General features: G+C 39.6%; 1 protein-coding gene across 1 annotated transcript; it reads left to right on the top strand.

Annotated features, from left to right (window-relative positions):
- The first annotated feature begins 1,581 nt into the window (after nt 1-1,581).
- vps37ba (VPS37B subunit of ESCRT-I a) lies at nt 1,582-19,804 on the top strand. Its single transcript, XM_004565793.5, has 4 exons — nt 1,582-1,788; nt 10,132-10,303; nt 15,118-15,200; nt 17,308-19,804. Exons 1-4 carry the CDS (start codon nt 1,684-1,686, stop codon nt 17,794-17,796), a joined length of 849 nt encoding a protein of 282 aa, XP_004565850.1. The 5' UTR covers nt 1,582-1,683; the 3' UTR covers nt 17,797-19,804.
- The last annotated feature ends 271 nt before the right edge of the window (nt 19,805-20,075 follow it).

The raw sequence follows: 20,075 nt of genomic DNA on the forward strand, positions 1-20,075 counted from the left end.
GTGGGCAGATAGTTTGCTATTTAAGAATACTGTTGCTCAACGCAAAGTTAAAAGAGTTTGAGGATTTCAGTACCAACATTTTGTGTGTGTGTGTGTGTGTGTGTGTGTGTATGTGTAAATGGTAGAGATTGCATCCTCAGTACTAAAAAGAAGAGGAATCATATAATTCTAAATAGGTTTTTTATTTTTTGTTTTATTTATGAAATTTTTTTATTTCATTAAGATACTGCCAAAACACATTCCTTATGTATTACAGCAACATGGCTTTTAAACAAATGGGCGCAGGTTCTACTCTGGCCTGCCTGCAGTCCAGAACTGTCACCCACTGGAAATATTTGGCCTACTGTTAGCTGACAAAGCATTCATGAGCTGCAGAGCAGCTGAAATCTAAAATCAAGTTATCAAACTACAGCATTGGTCTTCTCAGTTCCCAAAAGCTTGTAGAGTGCTGTTAAAAGAAAACCATGATGCAACATATGGGAAGCATGCTCCTGTTCTCACATTAAAAAAAAAATACAATATATAGGGGTAAAGATTTACCGTACATACCTCGTCCATCTCCTATACCATTTTTGATTACACTATATATATTGTAATCTAAATGCGTATTTTTAAAATGGTTTTTAATGGTCTTTTACGTTGGTTTTTTTGTCACTTTCAACATTTCATGTTATTTTTGTACTTCAAAAATAAAACATTACAAATAAACACATTACAAATAAATATTTATGTTTAATAGTTGATGTTCTTATTGAACATGAACAAAGTTTCAAATAATGAAGTCACTGTATATATAAGTAATCCCTGTGGGTCAAAAATGGCTTCTGATACTTCAGACAGATTCTTTGCTCTAGCACTGTACGTTGTCACTGAGAATGGATATCCCCAATATGGTCATCACAGGCATACAGCTCTGGTTGTGAGCTTATAAGTCCTGCCCACCTGCTGTTTGTGAAGTGACTTTGCCTTATAAATCTATTCTCAAGCATAATAGTTCACATGTAGCTGTGTTTAAAGGCCTTGGTTAAAGAGAGTGAACATGTTGAGACAGCGTGAATTACTTTTACACTAATTACATACAGTATTTCGAAATAATAGTATTAACAATAATACTGATTTTATTAATATAGTAATGAAGGTGAAGGTGGTGATAGTGACAATGATATTGGTGGATTTACCAACAAGTGCAGTTCCTGTAATGACCATATGAGGGTTTTCTCTAAAAGTCAATGAAACTCTAGTATTTTATCAGTCTTAGCTTTAACTGATAGATGTCTGTCTGCATTGCACCATGCAGTTTTCGGGTACATTTTAATAAGGAAGATTGCTAGCTTACTACCTTACATTTAATTCCGTCAATTCAGGCCACACAAATCAAATCTAAACTATTACGTACCCATCTTTTACGTGCAGTCTATAACCTCTGTATGTTGCTAAAATCATAAAGAAATGTAATTTTGGTTTGTGGCCTATGAACTCGGAATGAGTTTGACACTCCTGCCTCGTTGGATCGTACACTATTGGTTCATTTTCCCATCGAAAGCAATATTTCTGACAGCACCTGAAGGCGGCACTAGGCCTGTATTCTCTCTACTTCCTGTAAGGGAAGCTCAGTCAGCTGTCACAATTTGAGGCGAGAAGAGAGGGACCACAGCGGAGGAGAAACACACAACAGCAGCTAAAATGTCTAGTTTTTTCAACAAGTTGAGCGGGTACACGTTGGTTCAGCTCAACGAAATTCTTGAGGACGACGAGAAGCTCACAAAAATGGTACAGGAGATGGACGAGGTATGTAAATCTTTTGTAGTCCAGTGTTAGCTACTGACTCCCCTTTCTCGGCCACTGTGTCTGTGTTTTTTTTCCCTCAAGCCTTTGTTGTGCTTTCCCAACACTCGCTGGGTTCAGTTACTGGAAATGGCTGTTTCTGGTCGCGGTGAGGATTTAATGTTAAACGTGTGTTGTCAAGCGAACTTACACGTCTCGTAGCCCAAAACAGGGTTAACAACGGGCCGGAGCATTGTCTTAAGTTTTAACGCTACGGAGTTCCAAGGTTTCGACATAGCTTCTCCACAAACCTTTCGTTTCCCAGATAACAAAGCCTGTCAATCTTTTGTAGTAATCACATGCAAGAGTACGACTTAATCGTTACATTTTGACTCATATATTGACTGCCTGGCTCTGCTCCAGCAGCACAAGGACTCAGCAGTTTCTTTTCACGGTGTCATAAGTCTGTCTTTCTGATAAGCCCCACTTCTCCCCCCCATACGCACAACGATTACAGCCATGCTGCCCAGAATGGTTAAAGCGCAGACAGATATTTGGCATATTAAGACGAAAGGCTAAAAGATTAGCATTTTATACAGGATTTGCCCTTTTGATTATTTCCCTTGCGGCTGCTGCTTCTCTTTCTAAAACCGTCTCTTCCACTGAGGGTTTTAATCTTCCCTTATGTTCTCCTGCTGAATCAGCCCCGCCACCAGGGGCGTTTCCAGGATATTTCAATAGGGGAGCATTGGGGAAAAAATGACCCCAAAACAAGACTCCCCCACCACCACTCCCTCTCCAGGAAGGATGGATAATCAGATTAAAATTTTAAAAAGCGTAGAAAGCAAGTCTAGGTAACATTATTTATGGTTTCTTATGTAAAAGCCACAATCCTACTTAAGTAATGCAAACAAAATTGGCATTAAATATACTTAAAATAGTTAAAGTCAAATTGGTCACCCTTCTTATTCATATACATTTTATTACAAGATCATAATTATTTATTAATTATTGTGAATATGAGTTTAATTTTGGCACTGAATATAATTTTAATTGTACTCAATTGTACTCCTGAGTAGCCAATACAGTGTATTATATAAGTAGATTAACTGTACCCCTGCCCACCACAGCTGCTGGAACGTTTCCCTACCAAGTGCTAAATCCAGAGGAAACACTTCACACCTCTGCTTTTCACCCAACAGCTTGGACCTGACTGTTTATCACAAACATTAAATGCATATTGTCAGGACTTGGGAATTTCTTGTCTGTTGTCATGACGCTGAGGTGTTGTCTAATTTTAGCTTAGTTTTTTTTTGCGCAATAATGACTCGCTGCCTGAGAGGTGATGAAAAGCCTCTATTCACAGAGCTGAGAAACTCGAGCACAAGCTTCTGTATATCAACATAATGACAGTTTCAGCTCGACTACAAGACGCAAGACTACAGGCCTTTGGCATTTGGATGAATGCTGAGCTGTGAGTTGGTCTTTTGTGTTGTCGCTCCTGTTTTTCATCCACACCCTGTCTGATTGTCTCTATGGTTTCGTTTTCCCAAGTCCCATAGGTTACAGAGAGGGAGGAACAGGAATGACACTGCAGCTGTTGACTTGTGTTAGTCATAAGATTGCAAGAGATATTTAAGAGAATGGGACACTTAAAAACATGCCTGAACCACACTTGAAACTGTCTGGGAAGTTTTTTGCTCACAGTACAGTGGATAAGAACAAAGGCAGTAGGTGTCATAAGGCACTGAATGAAACATGAGAGTGCTGAGAGGCACTGTACACTTTTCTGTAAGCAACAATCTTCTTGTTCTGTAAAAAACACACTGGCTGTGTTGGCATTTGAATAATGCAAATAGCCCTTTTGTGAATTTGTTTAGTTTCAGTGCGTCCTGTTTTTGAACGACTAAGAATTGCAGATACGCTTCACTAGGCTGCTAGGATGTTGATTACCCAGTTGTTGTTTTTTTGATAATTCTCACTGATGTTTCAGCATATTTAGACTTTCTATTATGCTGTCCATTGTGTAAACCAGGAAGTATCACTTCAAGGTCTGTGTGGTTGTGGGTGTAATCAGACATTGACTTGCTTTCTTAATGACACAAATTATACCAATACCAATCCTGTTGATGGTGTTGGCGAAGAGCCAGCTTTCCATTATGCTGTCTGTTTTGAATTAAGATTAATGTGGCTTATCTTTTAAGACCTTCACTAATCCAGGAATTGTGCTGGTGAAGGTTGTAGTCTGTTATTTGGAGGTGTAATCAAACATTTTCAAGTTTTGATGCCAGTAACATGTCATGGTGTCAGTGAAGACCTAGCAGCTAACTTATGTAGCACGAGCATCCGTCAAACCTGGAATATCAGAAATTGGTGGGATACAAGGCTATTCTAAAGTAATTAACCATACAATGTAAGGTATTCTCTCCATTACAAGTCAAGGCATTTTATTTATAAGCACGTTTAAAAGAAATGCTGACCAAAGAGCCAAAGCTATCTTAAGAATGTATAAAAAGCCCATCTGACAATAATAAATGGACAATTACTCCTTAATTATTGTTTTCAGTGTGCAGACAGAGAATATTTTCTTAAGGTTTTTCTATGTTCATTTTGGAGAAAAACATCTCACACTACATCATGTGTTGTTTTACCTAAAACATGAAAAATCCATGCCATCTGTATTTACAAATATTATTCAACAATTAGAACACAGCTTATTATAAACTAGTCTTTGCATTCCAAAGCAGTGGCAGGAAACCTCGCGTGTGTGGGACGTGCAGTTTTCCCAGGCTCACTAAAATGGCAGCTCAGGTGGTTGTATAACCTTATGTTCCTCCCAACCTCACCTTTACTCTGTTAGTTCACAGTAAAAGGATTCTAGTTTGTTTATTTTGAGATTATTTGGTTACATTGCAGGTGGACTGTGCCTATGTGTCAAGGTCCCCCCCCCGACCCTCTGTCTGACCTCTACTTCTCCTGTTGAGCACCATATGTAGTCAAATTTAACCCAAACTGTATCTAAGGGCTAAGAATTAAGCACTTCTATAAAACATTTCCTGATGGGCTTTTTAAATGCTTATTTTACTGTCCATTTTGAAGCCAGCTAAGATAAAGATGTTTTTTTTTTTTTTTTTATTATTTTGAGACCTTCAGTAAACAGGAAAGTGTCTTGCTCAAGGTTTGTTTAGTTGGGGAGTGTACATAATCATTCTTATTTTATTTTTTTGTAATGATGACAAAGGAAAGCCGGGGCTCATCCTTTTGATCGTGTTGTTGAAGAGCAAGGAAAACAGTGCTAGGTTAGCTAGCTCAGTAACAGTAACGAGAGAATTAAGACTTTGGTACTACTACTTTGACTTGTAGCATCTGATATTGACCATGCAATGTCAAGTGCATGGTCAATATCATGCACCTGACATTGCAAATCTAGTGTTGGGACAAATCTAGTGTCCCAACACTAGATTTGCTAGTTCGCTACATATCTTTGATGAGAATCTCCTTCAGTAAAACCTTTCACTTTATCTCAAAACAACAAGAAAGGACTGAGGCGTTGGAATAGCATCTTAAATGCAGGATGCATCTTCCACACTAGTGTTTGGATCTACAGTACTTGTTATCGACCATATAATTCCCCTTTTTGTGCCAGCAACCTAAGAATCCTGATTACTAGAAATAACTGAACAGTTGAGTCTTTAGACTTTTATACCAAATCAGTTTTGCTGTGTCTAAACGTTCAGACAGTGTGATGTTGTTTCAAGAGTCCATGCAGAACTGTACTGGACTGCATTTGCACTACAGTGTCATTTCTACGTTGTACACAATTGTTCCTCTTCTCTAAGTGGAATCCTTCTGACCCATGGTTCGAAAGAGCCTGAACTCTTCACCTTTCCACTTGAGAACTCTGCAGCCAGTCTGCAGTTTCAGACTTCATAATTTTATTTCTCACTTCCATAACCGATGCAAGATGTGATTCTAGTTTGTTTTGTTTTTTTTTTTTCATGTTTTTGTGAGTGCTGCGTTACAGTGACCTGAATTCAGTTGTGGTTATTTCAGCATCTCTCCAAAGTTCAGGTCTGTGGTCCATCCAGGCAAGCGCTTGACCTACATTCGTTGTCATTATTTCAGGAGGGTGGGCTGCGATGTAGAGCATTTCCGCAAGTAAACAATAATATGGTTTTGCTCTGACAGAACAAGCCTGCAGTTATAGATGCTATTTTAAAGCTCTGCATCACTAGTGGGGCCGTAATGAATGAGCAAATCAGATCTTCCAGTAGTAAGACCAGTCACCTGGAGATGTGACGGTGCAAATTGTAGTTATAGTAGACTTGTTTAGCTGCTTTTACTGCATAAAATGTTGCCTCCCCTCATTCAGTCCAACCACTGACTACTTTTAGAAACTATTCCATAAGCCTGGCCTGCGCTGTGGAGTATTTTTAGAGTTTTCCTGTGTTCTCGCCCAGTCCTAGTTGAGTTTGTACATAGAACATGTTGGATGTGTGAAATGAGTCATCAGAGAAGGCACAAGAGATTTTTTTTTTTTCTTCTTTAATCCCCCGCTGTTCCAACTGTAACATGTTGTTTATCCCATTTGTCTCCATTGTTTCAGTTCATATTTGTGTTGATGTAATACTCCACCAATTATTCAACAACTCGTCATTTAAAAACAGTCGTGGATGGAGTTTTCCACAGTGAAAAAAAAGATGACATTGTATCATCATCTCTCTCTCTCATATATGCATGTATGCATATGATATTAACATTGAATCATAAGTTGCTGCATTGTAAGTCAAGTCACTCTGTAATAATACACATCACTCCAAACATCAGCACGGTACAAATTGCTTCTGTGCCGCCAGCATTTTTGTCTCACGTCTTTGTTTTGGTCCTCTAGCTAAGACTGCACAAGTAGTAGATGTTTTTTTGTTTTTTTTTTTTTTTGGAGTATTACCAACAGTCATATGAGCTCATTCACGGATTTTTCCAGGTAGAGAAGCTTATATAGTCATTGCTTCCTGCCCACTGTGCATGTTGTGGTTAAAAGTGGGTACGGTAATAAATATATTCTGCAGTCTAATTTTCAATTATTCTGTTCTACTTTCCCACACTGAGCAGAATAGAGAGCAAAAAGCATTTTGACTTGCTTGTGTTTTATTCTAGGGTCGTTGGCAACACTGTTACACTTTCAGTCATTTAAAAGCCTGATTTTTGTCTCTTTTGTCGACTGTTTGTAACAGTTCATGAGTTAATAATTTCTTTAAGATTTCTTGTATCAAGTGTTTTCAGAATTACGACGATCTGTTGAGCAACAATGTAAAAAAACAAAATGTGCACCTATGTGTGGGAACATTTATGTAAGATACTAATAAAACAAAACCTTTGCAAATTGCCACTCATATAAAAGTCCTAGCTGTTCTTTGTTACATTTGTACAGAAGAGAAAGCCTTTGGTCTTGCAGCCAAACATATTTGAAGATGTCACTTAAGATTCTTCAGAATTGTTACAGGTATTTTTTTTTCTGCACTTTTTAAATTTTATTTCATAGACTGAAAATTTAAAGACTGAAACATTTTTGGCATGATATTTGAAAACAAAACTGTTGTTAGTTGTATTATTAATTGTATTAGCATTGATATGACAGTATATTCTGATAAAATTGTCAAGTGTGTGCACTAACATTAATGTGGAAAAAAAGGAAATCCTTCATATCTTGGATTTAGAATTACAAATGGAATCGTTTCTTTCCTATCTAAATTATCTTCTTGTCATTTTGTAAAATTTTGCACTATTATTAAAAAACAACTGGTTTGATTGTAGGTGTACACAGGACTGTGCAAAGGTCTGAGCCACCTCTTGTTTCTTTATGTTTTTCTTGCAGGGTATTTTTCTTTGGACTGCTTTTGCACTCATTTTCAGTCCAGTCCTTGAGCATTTTCAAAAAAACATTTTGTTGAGCTACTTATCACACACCAAAACATTTTAACTCGTCTGCACACAACGGATAACTTGGCAAAGAACACATTTTAAATGTAATCTTCATGCACTTCATTACAAGCAGCCTCCCACAAAAACACAACTGTATTTTTCAGACCATAAGGTGGATTATGAGCGCACTGTCAATTTTTGAGAAAATTTAAGGATTTCAAGTGCACCTTATAGTCTGAAAAATATGGTATAATTTATTCCCATTTCTTTAGCTTAATCTTTGAAAAATGCTAAATATAACACAGTTTAACAGGCATAAAATAGTAATTATTTCCCAGCAAGGTGATTCTGTGCCTGGTTCTGCTGGAGGTTTCTTCCTGTTAAAAAGGAATTCTTCTTTCCCACTGTCACCAAAGTGCTTGCTCATAGAGCGTCATATGATATATGTTGGATTTTTCTCTGTATGCATGTCTTACAACATAAAGTGCCTTGAGGCGACTGTTGTTGTGATTTGGCACTTTATAAATAAAATTGAATTTAATTCCTAAATAGCTATTAATTAAAAGAAAAAAAAAATCAGGTGAACAGTATTGCCAGAAATGGGGAGGTAAGCCCTGAGAGATGCATCTGGCCCTTCAACTGATCCATCTACTCTGCCCTGAAGTCTCATTAGAAATGGTCTCAGTGGAAGGGTAGCTCTCAAGAAACTACTCTTAATTGTAAATCCAAATAAATTTTTTTTTTTTTTTTTTTTTTAGATATAACAGTCAATGTCTACAGCTAACTGTCATGCTCTGTCTTTGTTTGGGCTGCAATTCAGCCAGTGGTGTTGGGATCGTCTCAAAACTAATAGAATTTCGAGCACAGAAAAATCTAAGAATTCGAGTCACTGTGTAAAAGAATCTGAAAAGTGTCTGGGAACATGTACAAACACAACAATGCAATAAACGCATACCTGGATAGAAGACCACACAATAGAACACTACCAGTCTTCAGCAATAAATTGCTGCTCTGGTTTCTCCTTTTTCTACTGCAGTAAAAACATACCTGAATCGAAAAAAGCCCCAAATGGAAAAACAGCCAGCCAACGTTCAACGAATGCCTTTGAAATATCCACCAAGGAGCCCAGGGAATTATTTCTGAAGAATAGAAATGAGGAGAATTTCTATTATATTGGAATTGTACAAACTCTGTTTCTGTCTTACATACTGTATATCCATGCAAGCTGGCACGTATCAATAAATCTCTGCACCCGTTCCCCATTTTCCAAGCAAAATGTAAAGAAATGAGGCTGCCTCAAGACTTTTGCACAGTTCCGTAGTCAGTGCTTAATGTAATGCAAGTGAGTCATCAGGAAACAGGTGTTTACACACCTGAATGGAATGGAGCCCAGAACATGATTTGACCTGCAGGTTTCCTGCCATGACAAATCAGTCGTGTCCTCACGTCAGGCTCATTGTTTGCTAATAAAGTGTACCAGTTAGGAAGGTCCGTGCTTCCTCTCTTTATATTGTTTTTGTTGTCTGCTGCTCTACTCGAAACTTTAAAGAGTTTAAATTTGACCAATTCTGAAGTGCAAAGTAAAATTATTTCTAAATTATATAACAGCATCCGGCGGTGTAAAAACGACAGCGCTCTGTATATTAAAGCGAAGTGGAAAAAGGAGGGTAATTTGACAATTACTGGGAAGTGTTGGGCTCACGCATGCAAGATACAGTGGGCTACCACTGGGTCTAATGTTTGGCGTGAATTTTGCTGGAAAAGCATTATGAGATTTTTCATTACCCCTGCTCAACAAAGATATCGAGGAATTGGTGATAAATGTTGGAGATGTGGGGGAGATGGAGCTAACCATTTCCACATCTTTTGGGACTGTAAAGATATTTGCCAGTATTAGTCTCTAATTTTTTTTTTTTTGTTTGTTTGTTTGTTTTTTGGGGGGGGGATTGTTTTTGTTTTTTCTTCTTTTCTTTTCTCTTCTTTTTCTGTCTTCTTTATTTTTCAATTATAAGTTAAAATGTGACAGCAAAGAAAATGTAAAAAGGCAAACTACTGTTATGTTCAACAGCTGTCCCAATAAAAGAGATAATAATAAATTTGACCAATTATGATATTTTTCTTTTTAGATGGAAAATATCCAAAATGACAAACGATAGCTTTGAGCAAGGCCTTTCAGGACTTTCTTTTTTGTTTATATAGATTGTTTTTCATGTATGTTGCTGCTTGGTTAAAGCCGTTTAAAAATACTGAATATTTGGTGTGGATCAAGGCAGATGAAGTTTGGGTTTTCATGGCCAGAATTTGTCTTTCTAAACATGTGCAGATGTTTGTAGGAGATTCCTCTAACCAAACATTTTAATTATTGATGATTATATCAGTGATCAGTGTTGAAAAAGGACATTTTCTCAAGACTGATATTAATAACACTTATTTCTTGTTTTGTAGATCCAAGAAGTCCAGCAGAACAAGGAGAGGACACTGGGCAACAACCGAACCCTGGCAGAGCAAAACCTTGCCCTGCAGCCCAGACTGGAGCACAAGAAAGAGCAGCTCATCAAGTGCTACAGCAGTCTGCAGGAGGGCTTTGAATCCTATCAACTCCGCAAGTCCACCTTAGGTACGGCAGCAGCAGTGTGGAGAGAGAGTTTTAGAGGCATTTTTTATTGAACGGTTTGTCTTGAATTTTTAACGTCCAAAGGAAATTTGAACACTGTTATCCGTGAAGTCACTGAGAAGTGATACTTGCAGAAATGCTCAAGGGAACAGCCTGAAACGGAAAAGGCACACACACACAGGGTGTGTTGCTAATCGCAGCTGTGCTTTTTAAACTCCTTGTTGCATTATTGTAGTACACTGTGGGGAAAACAAGTTTACTCTCACATATTAACATCCTAACAGTAAGTACATTTAAATATCTGTGCACAAGGCCTTCACATCATTTCTGAACAGAGTGAACGTTTCTGTTTGCATTTAGAAACGGAAGCGAGTCATGCCTGAGCTACTGTCTCAGACTGCAAATGATAAACAGGGGACCTTATTTAATCTTTTTAATATATTTTGTCCTATTCATGATTAGTAGTGGAATCAGTTATTTTTATTTCCTTCACATTTTTTAACATTTGAGTTAAAAAAAAAAAATTGAAGTGGTCATAGTGCCAGTGATCAACGTCCCCATCACCCTTCTCTAAGCTTTGATGACGGAGGCGAGGAATGGATCACTTTTCTTTTTTAAAACCCTAATTGGCGAATGAGGAGATGGGTTTGGTTACTTACTGATCTAGTGGTGGAAATGCTTAGTTAATCTTACTTTGTTTTTACCCGTGTAAGTGCCAAAGTTCTCTCTAAGTTTCTGCTTTGTTTTGTGTGTTTTTTTTTTTTGTTTGTTTTTTTTTGTTTGTTTTTTAAATCAGTCTTCCTATTTACGTGAGACTTAAGTAACCAGTCACAACACAACTGTCATTTCATAGTCACTGTTGATTATGAAAATGTCTGGGGTATTTTTAAGACCTGTTTAGGATTGTTTTAGGGTTTATTATTATTTCAGTGTCCTGACGTGATTCTATCTGTGATCCAGTCAAAAACAGCTTCTGTTATAGTTTTTACACTACCTGTTTGATGTAATCAACATATCATTATGGGTGTGCTGCAGAACACACAGTATGGTCATAATTGGTGAGGAAACCCTAAGAAACTAAAGGTGATAGCAGTTTCCTGTTGCTAGGAAGGTGATGTGGTACATAGCCTTTGTTCCTCATTGTTTCTTCTGTTTGTGTACATGAACACACACTCAAGAGACCTGTTTGACCAGTTGTCACATTTACTGTAGAAGGCCTCAGCAGCCTTGTTCCCAGAAGTGCTGTTCAACATGTAACTGCAGCTCAGGTTGAGAAACTCATGAAAGTGTTACAGGCTTGTAGCGTCCCTCACCGGCATACCTTCACAGCACTTCAGCATGTGAAGAAGACGGCGTGACGATGTTTGTGACCTTGGTGACGCAACGGTTGCTAAGCAGCTCACTCAGAATAGAATGCAAGTCATTTATTCCTCTGATAAAAGTTTGACTTTGGCTCCGTCTCTGCTGGAAAGACAGGCTCTCACAGCTTTCAAAGGTTGTCACAGTCAACGGGAGATTTCTGTGTTGTGAAAATGAAGTTCCGTTAAATAAATTTTAGTTCTCAAGAATCTTTTTCCTTGTTACCGTGTTATCGGCGTCAAATATTTTAAGCTCTCTTCTTGGTGCTTGGACTGATATTATACCAATCCAGTGTGTTTTTGTGACCTTGTGATTTTGTTTGCCAGCATGAAGTGGCTTTTGTCAGATGTAGGTTACCCAGTGTCCCCCACCCCCACCTGCCATGTAGTAGTTGTCCTAGATGTGGATTTACTGGAGAGTAGCTGGGGAGGGACAGCGATGCTCAGAGCTGAGAGAAACAGTCATTTGACCCAGATGGGAGATTAGACGTACAGTAGCTTGTTGTGCGCTCGTTTGCATATTGTCAAACACCAGCTCTCCCTCATTTCCTCTCTTTTTCTCCAGAAATTATATGGCCTCTGCTTTACCCTTTACTGTCCAGTAGGCACTCCCCCTCTTTTCTATCACCACTATCCACTGCCTTTGAGGACGCCAGCCCTCAGTGGAGCATTGTGCTGCCAGGCAAGCTGCTATAAAACAGCCACAGTGGGTGGGAGGGAGTGTGGAAGTTGGAAGGATGAGAGAGAGAGAGAGAGAGAGAGGCAGGCAGGCAGGCCAACAACTCCCCCTTTTCACATATTCACAGCAGAAGTTGATGTGGATTCATTTACTAAATGGCCGTCCCATGATCTCTAGGCCCAGACTGGTGTTGTGTTCACCCAATTCTCCACTGAGTCAGAGAATTGGAGCTTTGTGCGCTGATCTGCCTGAGAATCTGCCTTGTTATGGGAGCGAGGTGGAAACAATAAGAGATGGGAGTTCACCCCGGAAAAAGGCTTTGTGTCAAGCATGAAGCCCCGGCCAGGGAGTTTTTTGTTTTTTGGAATCTAAGGGCAGCATTTTGGATTTCCAGGAAAATCTGACCTCTAAACACGGGGCTTCCATAGGCTGAAATTAAATTCAAGAAAAATAAAGTTTTACGTTGTCTTATATTTGCTGAAAGTTTGCCGTAGGTAATAAAGGTAGAGATGGTCTGTTCTTCACAAAGTCAGTGGAAATGATGAATTTTGTAAGTCTGTTTCCATGATTGTCCATTATCATTGTAGTGGCCTAAAAGAATAAGAAGGGATCTTCTATCAGCAACTTAATGGTGGGATCAAAAGTCTCCAGCATTTGGCACATATGATGCAGATGATGATCATAAAAAAGTGCAAAGAAAGTGAGCGCTCAGTTTCTTTCTCACATCCCGCATAAAGAGAAAGCAATATAGGCTATAGTGGTTAACCTTGACCTGTTTAGCGACAAGTGATTTAACTTATAGTAATTGTTGAACATGGGTGGAAAGAAATATCTGAAACAAGATACATACACTAAGAATGTTTTTGTCTTAGTCTTAACAGAATAAACTTAAACTCAGCGTAGAAGGCTGTTTTATGACCTTGTCACACTTTAGCATCACGTGTGGTAAAGACGAGCATCAAATACTGTCCATTATTTAAGGTTTTTGTACTCAAAGGGTTAAAGTTGTTCACAGATTGTGTTATTTCTTGATGAGATGACAAGCAGCCAGGCTGCAGCTTTTATCTAAAGTTGATCATTAACTAAAACCGTCATGGTGTGTGTGTGTGTGTGTGTGTGTGTGTGTGTGTGTGTGTGTGTGTGTGTGTGTGTGTGTGTGTGTGTGTGTGTGTGTGTGCTCTTGTGTACTCTGTCAAGCTAAATCTCATTGTGCTAGTATTCAAGTCCTCAGCTAGTGTGTTAAATGTGATCTGATCACAACAAGGACAACATGTGTTGGTACATTTCGGCGTTAGTGTTTAAAAGGGTTAGACAGTAGTTCAGGTAACTACAATCACCCACTGTGTAATTATCAAGACTATTAACAAGGTGTGTCTGAAAAAGCCTTCACTATCTGTCATGTTTTCCACACAACCTTTGGATTCGTTTAATGAAGCTTCTTTATCCCAGCGTTCGCCCATACTGATTAAAAAGGTTACCACTAACTTCCTTCGTTTTCCGTTTCCCTTAATAAAAGACCCAACATTCGGAACTAATACACCAGAAAAGCTGCATGAGACTTTGACTGTGGCCTTGGAACACAACTTGGCGTGCTTAGTCTCATGTGGGAGGAAGCACACGCTCAGACAGCTGGGAAATCTTAGAGTGGTGCTGCCAGGGAAAGTGGGACCAGACTGAGATGAGGGGGTAGGATTAGGTGCTTTAGCAATTCCTTTTGGGGAACCCAAGCTTGTTGTTATAATAATGATAATATATGTAATAATATATGTAATGTAATATATTAATGAAGGGACACTCGGATTGTCTTTAAAATGTCTTGGACTTTTCAAGCGATGGCAGCGTTTTTGAAGCTCTACAGCTAGTCTGTCTCTGCCTTAGATACAGTCAGAATGTAACCAATCAGAACAAAGAACGCCTGCTGTTCAGTACCACCAATGAGCCAACCTGTACTGGATTTTTCTCTTGAAATCAAGCTTCCTTAGACCAGTAGATGGAGTCTGTTCCAGCTGTCAAGGGGCAGCATGTTAATGTTTGCACTTTTGAGCTACAGGTAGCTTTCTAGCATGGATGTTTACCAGTGTTGCTCTATATCAGCTCGAAATCTTGATTTATTTGTCCAGAAGAGCTCATCAGGTTAGACTGGACTGTGTGTAGATGGAGAGTAGTTTGGTGTTCTTGGTCTCACCGTCAGGATGCAGTCCCAGCTCCAGCTGGTGTAGACTTTCATCCCTGCATAGAAACACAAACAAAACTGTGCTCCTCCTTGGAGACACCAGGGCAGTTTCAGTTGACTCAGTTGAGCTTTGCAAGTTCACCGCAAACAGACGTGCTCTGACGGTTTGGAAGTGGCAGTCCCCGGACACTGACTGGCAGCATTCACACGTCCCGCCTCAGCTTTGTGTAACAGGCTCATTGAAACCTTTTAATGCCAGAACATTCATGTTTAAAGCGATGTCTTTTTATGAGCTCCTTGGTTTGAGAATACATTTGTGTTCCTTTGAGCAGTGTGTAAACACTACGTAATCATCCCGTGACTCAAATGCCTGAAGGATTGTGAACAGCTCTACTACTTCACTTACATCAGAGAGCTCACAAGAGATGAGAGAATTATGGGTTTGACTTGCTACCTGTATTTGCTTTCTTACATTGTGGAAAACAATTCCGGTTATACAACAAGCACGGTTAACTCTGACTGACTGCTGCCAACAGCGACCGCGCCTCCTCCCAGTTCAGGCCCAGCACAGTAATCTTTGTCGTTCCTCTGTCTTCCTCTTCAACAGACCACAAGTCAGGAAACACCTCTCTGGATATTCTGCTGGCCCTGCTTCAGGCAGAAGGAGCCAAAATAGAGGAGGAAACAGAGGTAAGCATTCTTCAGCTGTCACCACGGATGACTTCATGTATCCTCGGTCAGTAATTCTTATACCTGCTGCTCTAGTTGATGGTGTGTTCTCCTACAGAGGCTTCATTGTTCATATCTAAGATCCCTGTTGGAGAGTATGTGGGCAGCAGAATAGCTGACATAGAGGTGACTGCTACCTGTCCCGTCAGTGTTTTAAGGTGTTCTTCATCAGATTATACACAGTCATGTAAGAACTGTGCTTATCATTAAAAATATTCCAACATGTGGTTTTCTCATTTATTTTTGAACTTTACAGAAACTCCTAACATGAACCAGTACCACACAACCCTAAATAGGCCTTAACATGTCACAAAAATACAAAACAAAACAGGAGTGCTACAGCTAATAAGAAATCTAAACTCACAAAGGAACAGTAAAATATAGACTGAACAATACAGTGTGGTGTAAATCGCATTCTGCAGTAGCTCGCTACGAGTTGTTCTCAGTTGACATTTTAATAACAGTGGTGAAGTTCCCAAACATGAGCTTGTTTCTAATGAGCTACTCTGAGCTATTCTTTGTCAGTACAAACTTCCTCCTACATTCCAGGCACTTCCCACACTGGATTTATTTGCCATATTCTCCAAATCAATCAAATTGCTTAAGTATAAATTTGTCAGGGACATGCAATCGGTTTCACAGCTTGAATAACTGTAAATCTGGGCAGCCTAAAGCAAAACAAAACTTCCTCTACAACTTCCTCTACAAAAACATTTGTGGTAATCATGGTCGTGATAGTGATTTTTGGTATGAACAGTCATGGCCTAATTACGCAGGAGTTAAATCTCAGATTTGTGCAGCTGAACTTCTTTTTAAGAGCGTGTGATCACAGATCATATTTGAATGTGACATTTCTTCTGCTAGTCTCTGCACTGACTGGCTGCTTAAAATCAGCTGCTGTGCAAGTCTTTTACCCTTTATGCTCCCAAGAGCACGCACCTGAAGTTCTTTGGTTGCAAGTATTGTTAAAAATAATGATACTTTGATGGCAGCATCACATTTCACAAATGTTGATAGAGTAAAGTATATCACTGTATGGCGTCAGGTCCTGACAGCATTTTTAAAGTGTCCCAGTTTATTTGGAAACAAGGATGTGCGTCGGCTGTTTTTCCTGCCAAACTACTCGTAAACTGGTATGGTTGCCAGTGTTTATACTCAGTACTCTAAGTGTAGCAGACGTTGTTTTACTTGGTGTTTCTAAAAGGTTTGCGTCTTCTAGCATCAAACACAGAGCTACATTATATCAAACCCACTGATCGATGATTTAGCTCCATCTTCGATTCTTCAGTCAATAACTGTACGCTGACTGTTGTCAGTATAAAATATATACTGTAAATGTGGTAGATGTGGAAAAGATGAGACTCGTGCTTCTGTACGTGTCTGATAAATATCAGACTTCTTATATAAGCATGCAGTCCCTCACCTACATAGAGAGCAGGCAGCTGCCATTGATGAGTAGTGTTAATATAGTTTGGTAGTGTAGTGTTGAAGTGATATTTGAATTAGTTCGCTCAGTTTATGTGGGAAAATTGTCACTTTTTGTGACATTTTACCAAATGGAAGTGAGTGAGCAGAGAACCCACCATTAGATGAATCATTTTAAATGTTACATTCGTCAACAGTGAGTGATTCTCCCGCGTTGCTATTCCTATCAGTGTGACTCATGTCGACACTCTCTCTGTCTTATCAATTCAGCTTTAGTCATGTAGCAGCAGTTCACAAAACGCCATTATCTCAAGACACTTTTTTTTTTAGCCAGGTAGAGACCCCACAGTATCAGGAATAGAGGATCCCTTATCAGCATGCACTTTGTGACAGTCGGGAAGAAGGAAGTCCCGTTCTGCTTTTAGAAACTTCGACCCACCAGAGCCCTAAAATTTGTGCAAATATTTTGTGCGTTTTTAAAAAAAATAAATAAATAAATTTTCAGACCCCTTTTCTTATTGCAGCCATTCACACTGACAGCGTAATTTCAGTGGAAACTTTTTCAGCATTTTTATTTATTTATTTTTGGATTAACCTTGTTTATTCTCTCTCTAACTCTGCTCCAAATCCCTTCTGTCCACAGAACATGGCTGATTCTTTACTGGATGGGGAGATGACTCTGGATTTGTTTATCGATGCCTACCAGAACAAGAGGAAGCTGGCCCACCTGAGACGGGTTAAAATCGAGAAGCTGCAGGAGATGGTGATGAAGGGCCAGCGGCTGCCCCAGCTGTCAGTCCCTCCCTCCCGCTCTCAGGAAATCTCCGGAGCTGCTTCTCTCCTCAGCGAGGCTGGCAGCAGCTCCTCTTCCCCCCTCGCTCAGCCCAGAAGGAAGCCACCGCCACCTCCATCCCAGCCAGCACCAATTCTAAGTCCACCTCCAACCGCTGAGCCACAGCCTCCCTTCTCATACCCAGCATCTCAATACCCACCCATTCCTCCCCGAACAGGGCAACCCTTCCCCAACATCCCCTCTGGCTACCCCAACAGCTACCTCTCTCAGTACCCCCCTGGTTTGCCTCAGAGGGCCCCACCCCGGATGGCCCCACAGCCTGGATTCATCATGCAGTAAATTTAAAAAAGTTGTCACTACTGGAACTGGAACTGTGTTGTCTGCCTTCTTGGATTACGACCAAACACAACACAAGAAAGCAGACCTGCACCGTCTGGTCTGGTCGGCCGAAGCAGATCTCCAATAAACCTCTATGGATTCCCGCTCACATCTCATTCTCACCAACAATCCTCCAACAACAAAACGACGAGTTCGTCTTCGACTCTTGTCCAGCCTGAGCACCTTTAGGGGAAGCGCAGCAGGCTGTGGTGACAGCGTGAGTCTGCAGGCTGCTGAGCTGGGACTCCTCATTTATCAGCACTTTCTGTCTCCCAGCCATCTTCTCACCTTTCCTCAAACATGTTCCTCAACTTTTTATGATTTTTAAAAAAAAAAAAAGGGTTCAATTAGTCATTTCCATCTGCAGAGCACTAATTTACTGATACCTTCAATGCAAGCAAGGAGAGACCCTAATTACTGTGCAGTGTAGATGAAAATAGTTCCCAGAATATTCAGGCGAAAACTGCATCTATGCTGTGACTTTTTTTTCTTTTCTAAATAGGAAACATTCATAAGGTACATAGAAATCTTTGAATTTCAGCATCTTCTTATGATAGCGTACTGAGTTATGTTAATAATAGCCAGGATAGACTGATTGACACGTGTAAAAGAATGGCTGACTGGTCCATCTCAGGGCACAAGTTTTTAAAGGGGTTGTTGAGGAAGGCGATGGGAGGCTGAGCTTGTAAGAAATAGAGAGCGAGTAGGCCGGCGTGGCCTCGCATAATGAAGGATTCGTGTATAGCCATACAGTACACTCAAGATGTGTGTTGTTGTTTGTTTTGTTTGTTTGTTTGTGGGTTCCTGTGCTACACTCCTCTTTTATGTCGTTAACACCCTCAGTTGGGGTTGGAAGTGATGCCAACAGTTCTTTGGATCTCATCAGTTTTCTGTCACACTGAGCACCAAAGACTTCCCACATCATTCCGTGTTAGTTTTTTATTTTATTTTTATTTTTTATGTAAACAGTAGGGTTATGTACCATCGTTCCTAACGTATCTGTTTGTGATATTGAGCTGAAACACTCTTCTTATGTACATGCAAGCCAGGTGTACTGATGGGAGGCAGAGGTTAACCTGGTTTGGGAGAAACATTCTGGTGCAATTGTTTTGGAAAAAAAAATCAATTTTTTTTTCCCCCTCTCCTCCTGACTGCGGTCGCTGTGCACTGTTGAAGAGCCACGAGTGCCTACACTTGAAGTGACGTTGATGACGTCTTGCTGACTACTCCAAGTTTCTTTATGTTCACATAGAGAATCCCCACCTTACGCCCCAGCCTCAGATTAACATGAAAAATGAAAACAAAACAGGTTGAGCATTATCTCCTCCCTCTCCCGCTGACTCTCTGTTCCACGAGACAGTTTAGAAAGAAAAAAAAAAAAGCCTGACTGTTTTTGCTTTCTCACCGGTAGCAGAAAGCCCATACTTATGTGCCAGAGAGACGGGACACTCCCCCAGGCTCTGTGCCAAGTGGTGCTTTTATTTCTGCTTCCAACGCCTGGAGGGATCTTACTGGTTTTTGTATTTAGTGTTTCCTTTTCTCTTTAATTGGTAAAATAACAGGGCTCGTCAATCACTTGTGTCATGTCTCATGTGGTTGAACTTCACATGTAAGCAAATGTCAGCAGGAAAAAGCAGAAGCTAAAGCATCAACGTCTCGATGAACCAGCATTTCTAACGACTAACAACTGATAATTCTTTCGTGCATGGCCTTTGTTCTGTGTTCATTTTGAGGATTCCTATTTAATACTACCTTTTTTTTTTTTTTCCTTTTTCTTTTTTTTTCTTTTTTTTTTTTTTTTTTTTTTAGCTCTTGAGCTGCTTTTTGTGTTCGAACTGATCCTCTGCATCCATGGTTTTATATGTGATTGGTGATAATTTCAGTGTAATGTTGTAGGTATTTACTTATAATGAATGTTTAAGTGGAATTTAATGCTATTTTCAAGTTCAATAAATCTGTTCTTTTTGTATCCGTTTTTTGCAGGGCTTTCTTTGTAATCCACAGCTTCCTCAGAGTTTCACAGACCTGTTACTTTTTGACAATGAAATAAGACTGCCATCTAGTGTTCCATAGTTGTTATGCAATGAAAACGTCCTCTAATGTGGGCAACAGTGCCACAGTTCGCACAGTAATGTGCAAAAGTCTCGAACCACCCCTCGTTTCCTATATATTTTTTTCCAGGAAATTGCAAAGTAGGTGCAGCAATTTATCGAAAGGTGCAAACATAAATGGCACAAACA

The sequence above is a fragment of the Maylandia zebra genome, linkage group LG12 (assembly GCF_041146795.1).
Source record: "Maylandia zebra isolate NMK-2024a linkage group LG12, Mzebra_GT3a, whole genome shotgun sequence".
Classification (NCBI taxonomy): Eukaryota; Metazoa; Chordata; class Actinopteri; order Cichliformes; family Cichlidae; genus Maylandia; species Maylandia zebra.

Bases quoted from the DNA above. Each gene is read 5' to 3' on its own strand.
- vps37ba (XM_004565793.5), top strand. From the start codon at position 1,684: ATGTCTAGTTTTTTCAACAAGTTGAGCGGGTACACGTTGGTTCAGCTC. The intron at 1,789-10,131 runs GTATGTAAATCT...CTTGTTTTGTAG, and splicing joins TGGTACAGGAGATGGACGAG to ATCCAAGAAGTCCAGCAGAA. The intron at 15,201-17,307 runs GTAAGCATTCTT...TTCTGTCCACAG, and splicing joins AAATAGAGGAGGAAACAGAG to AACATGGCTGATTCTTTACT.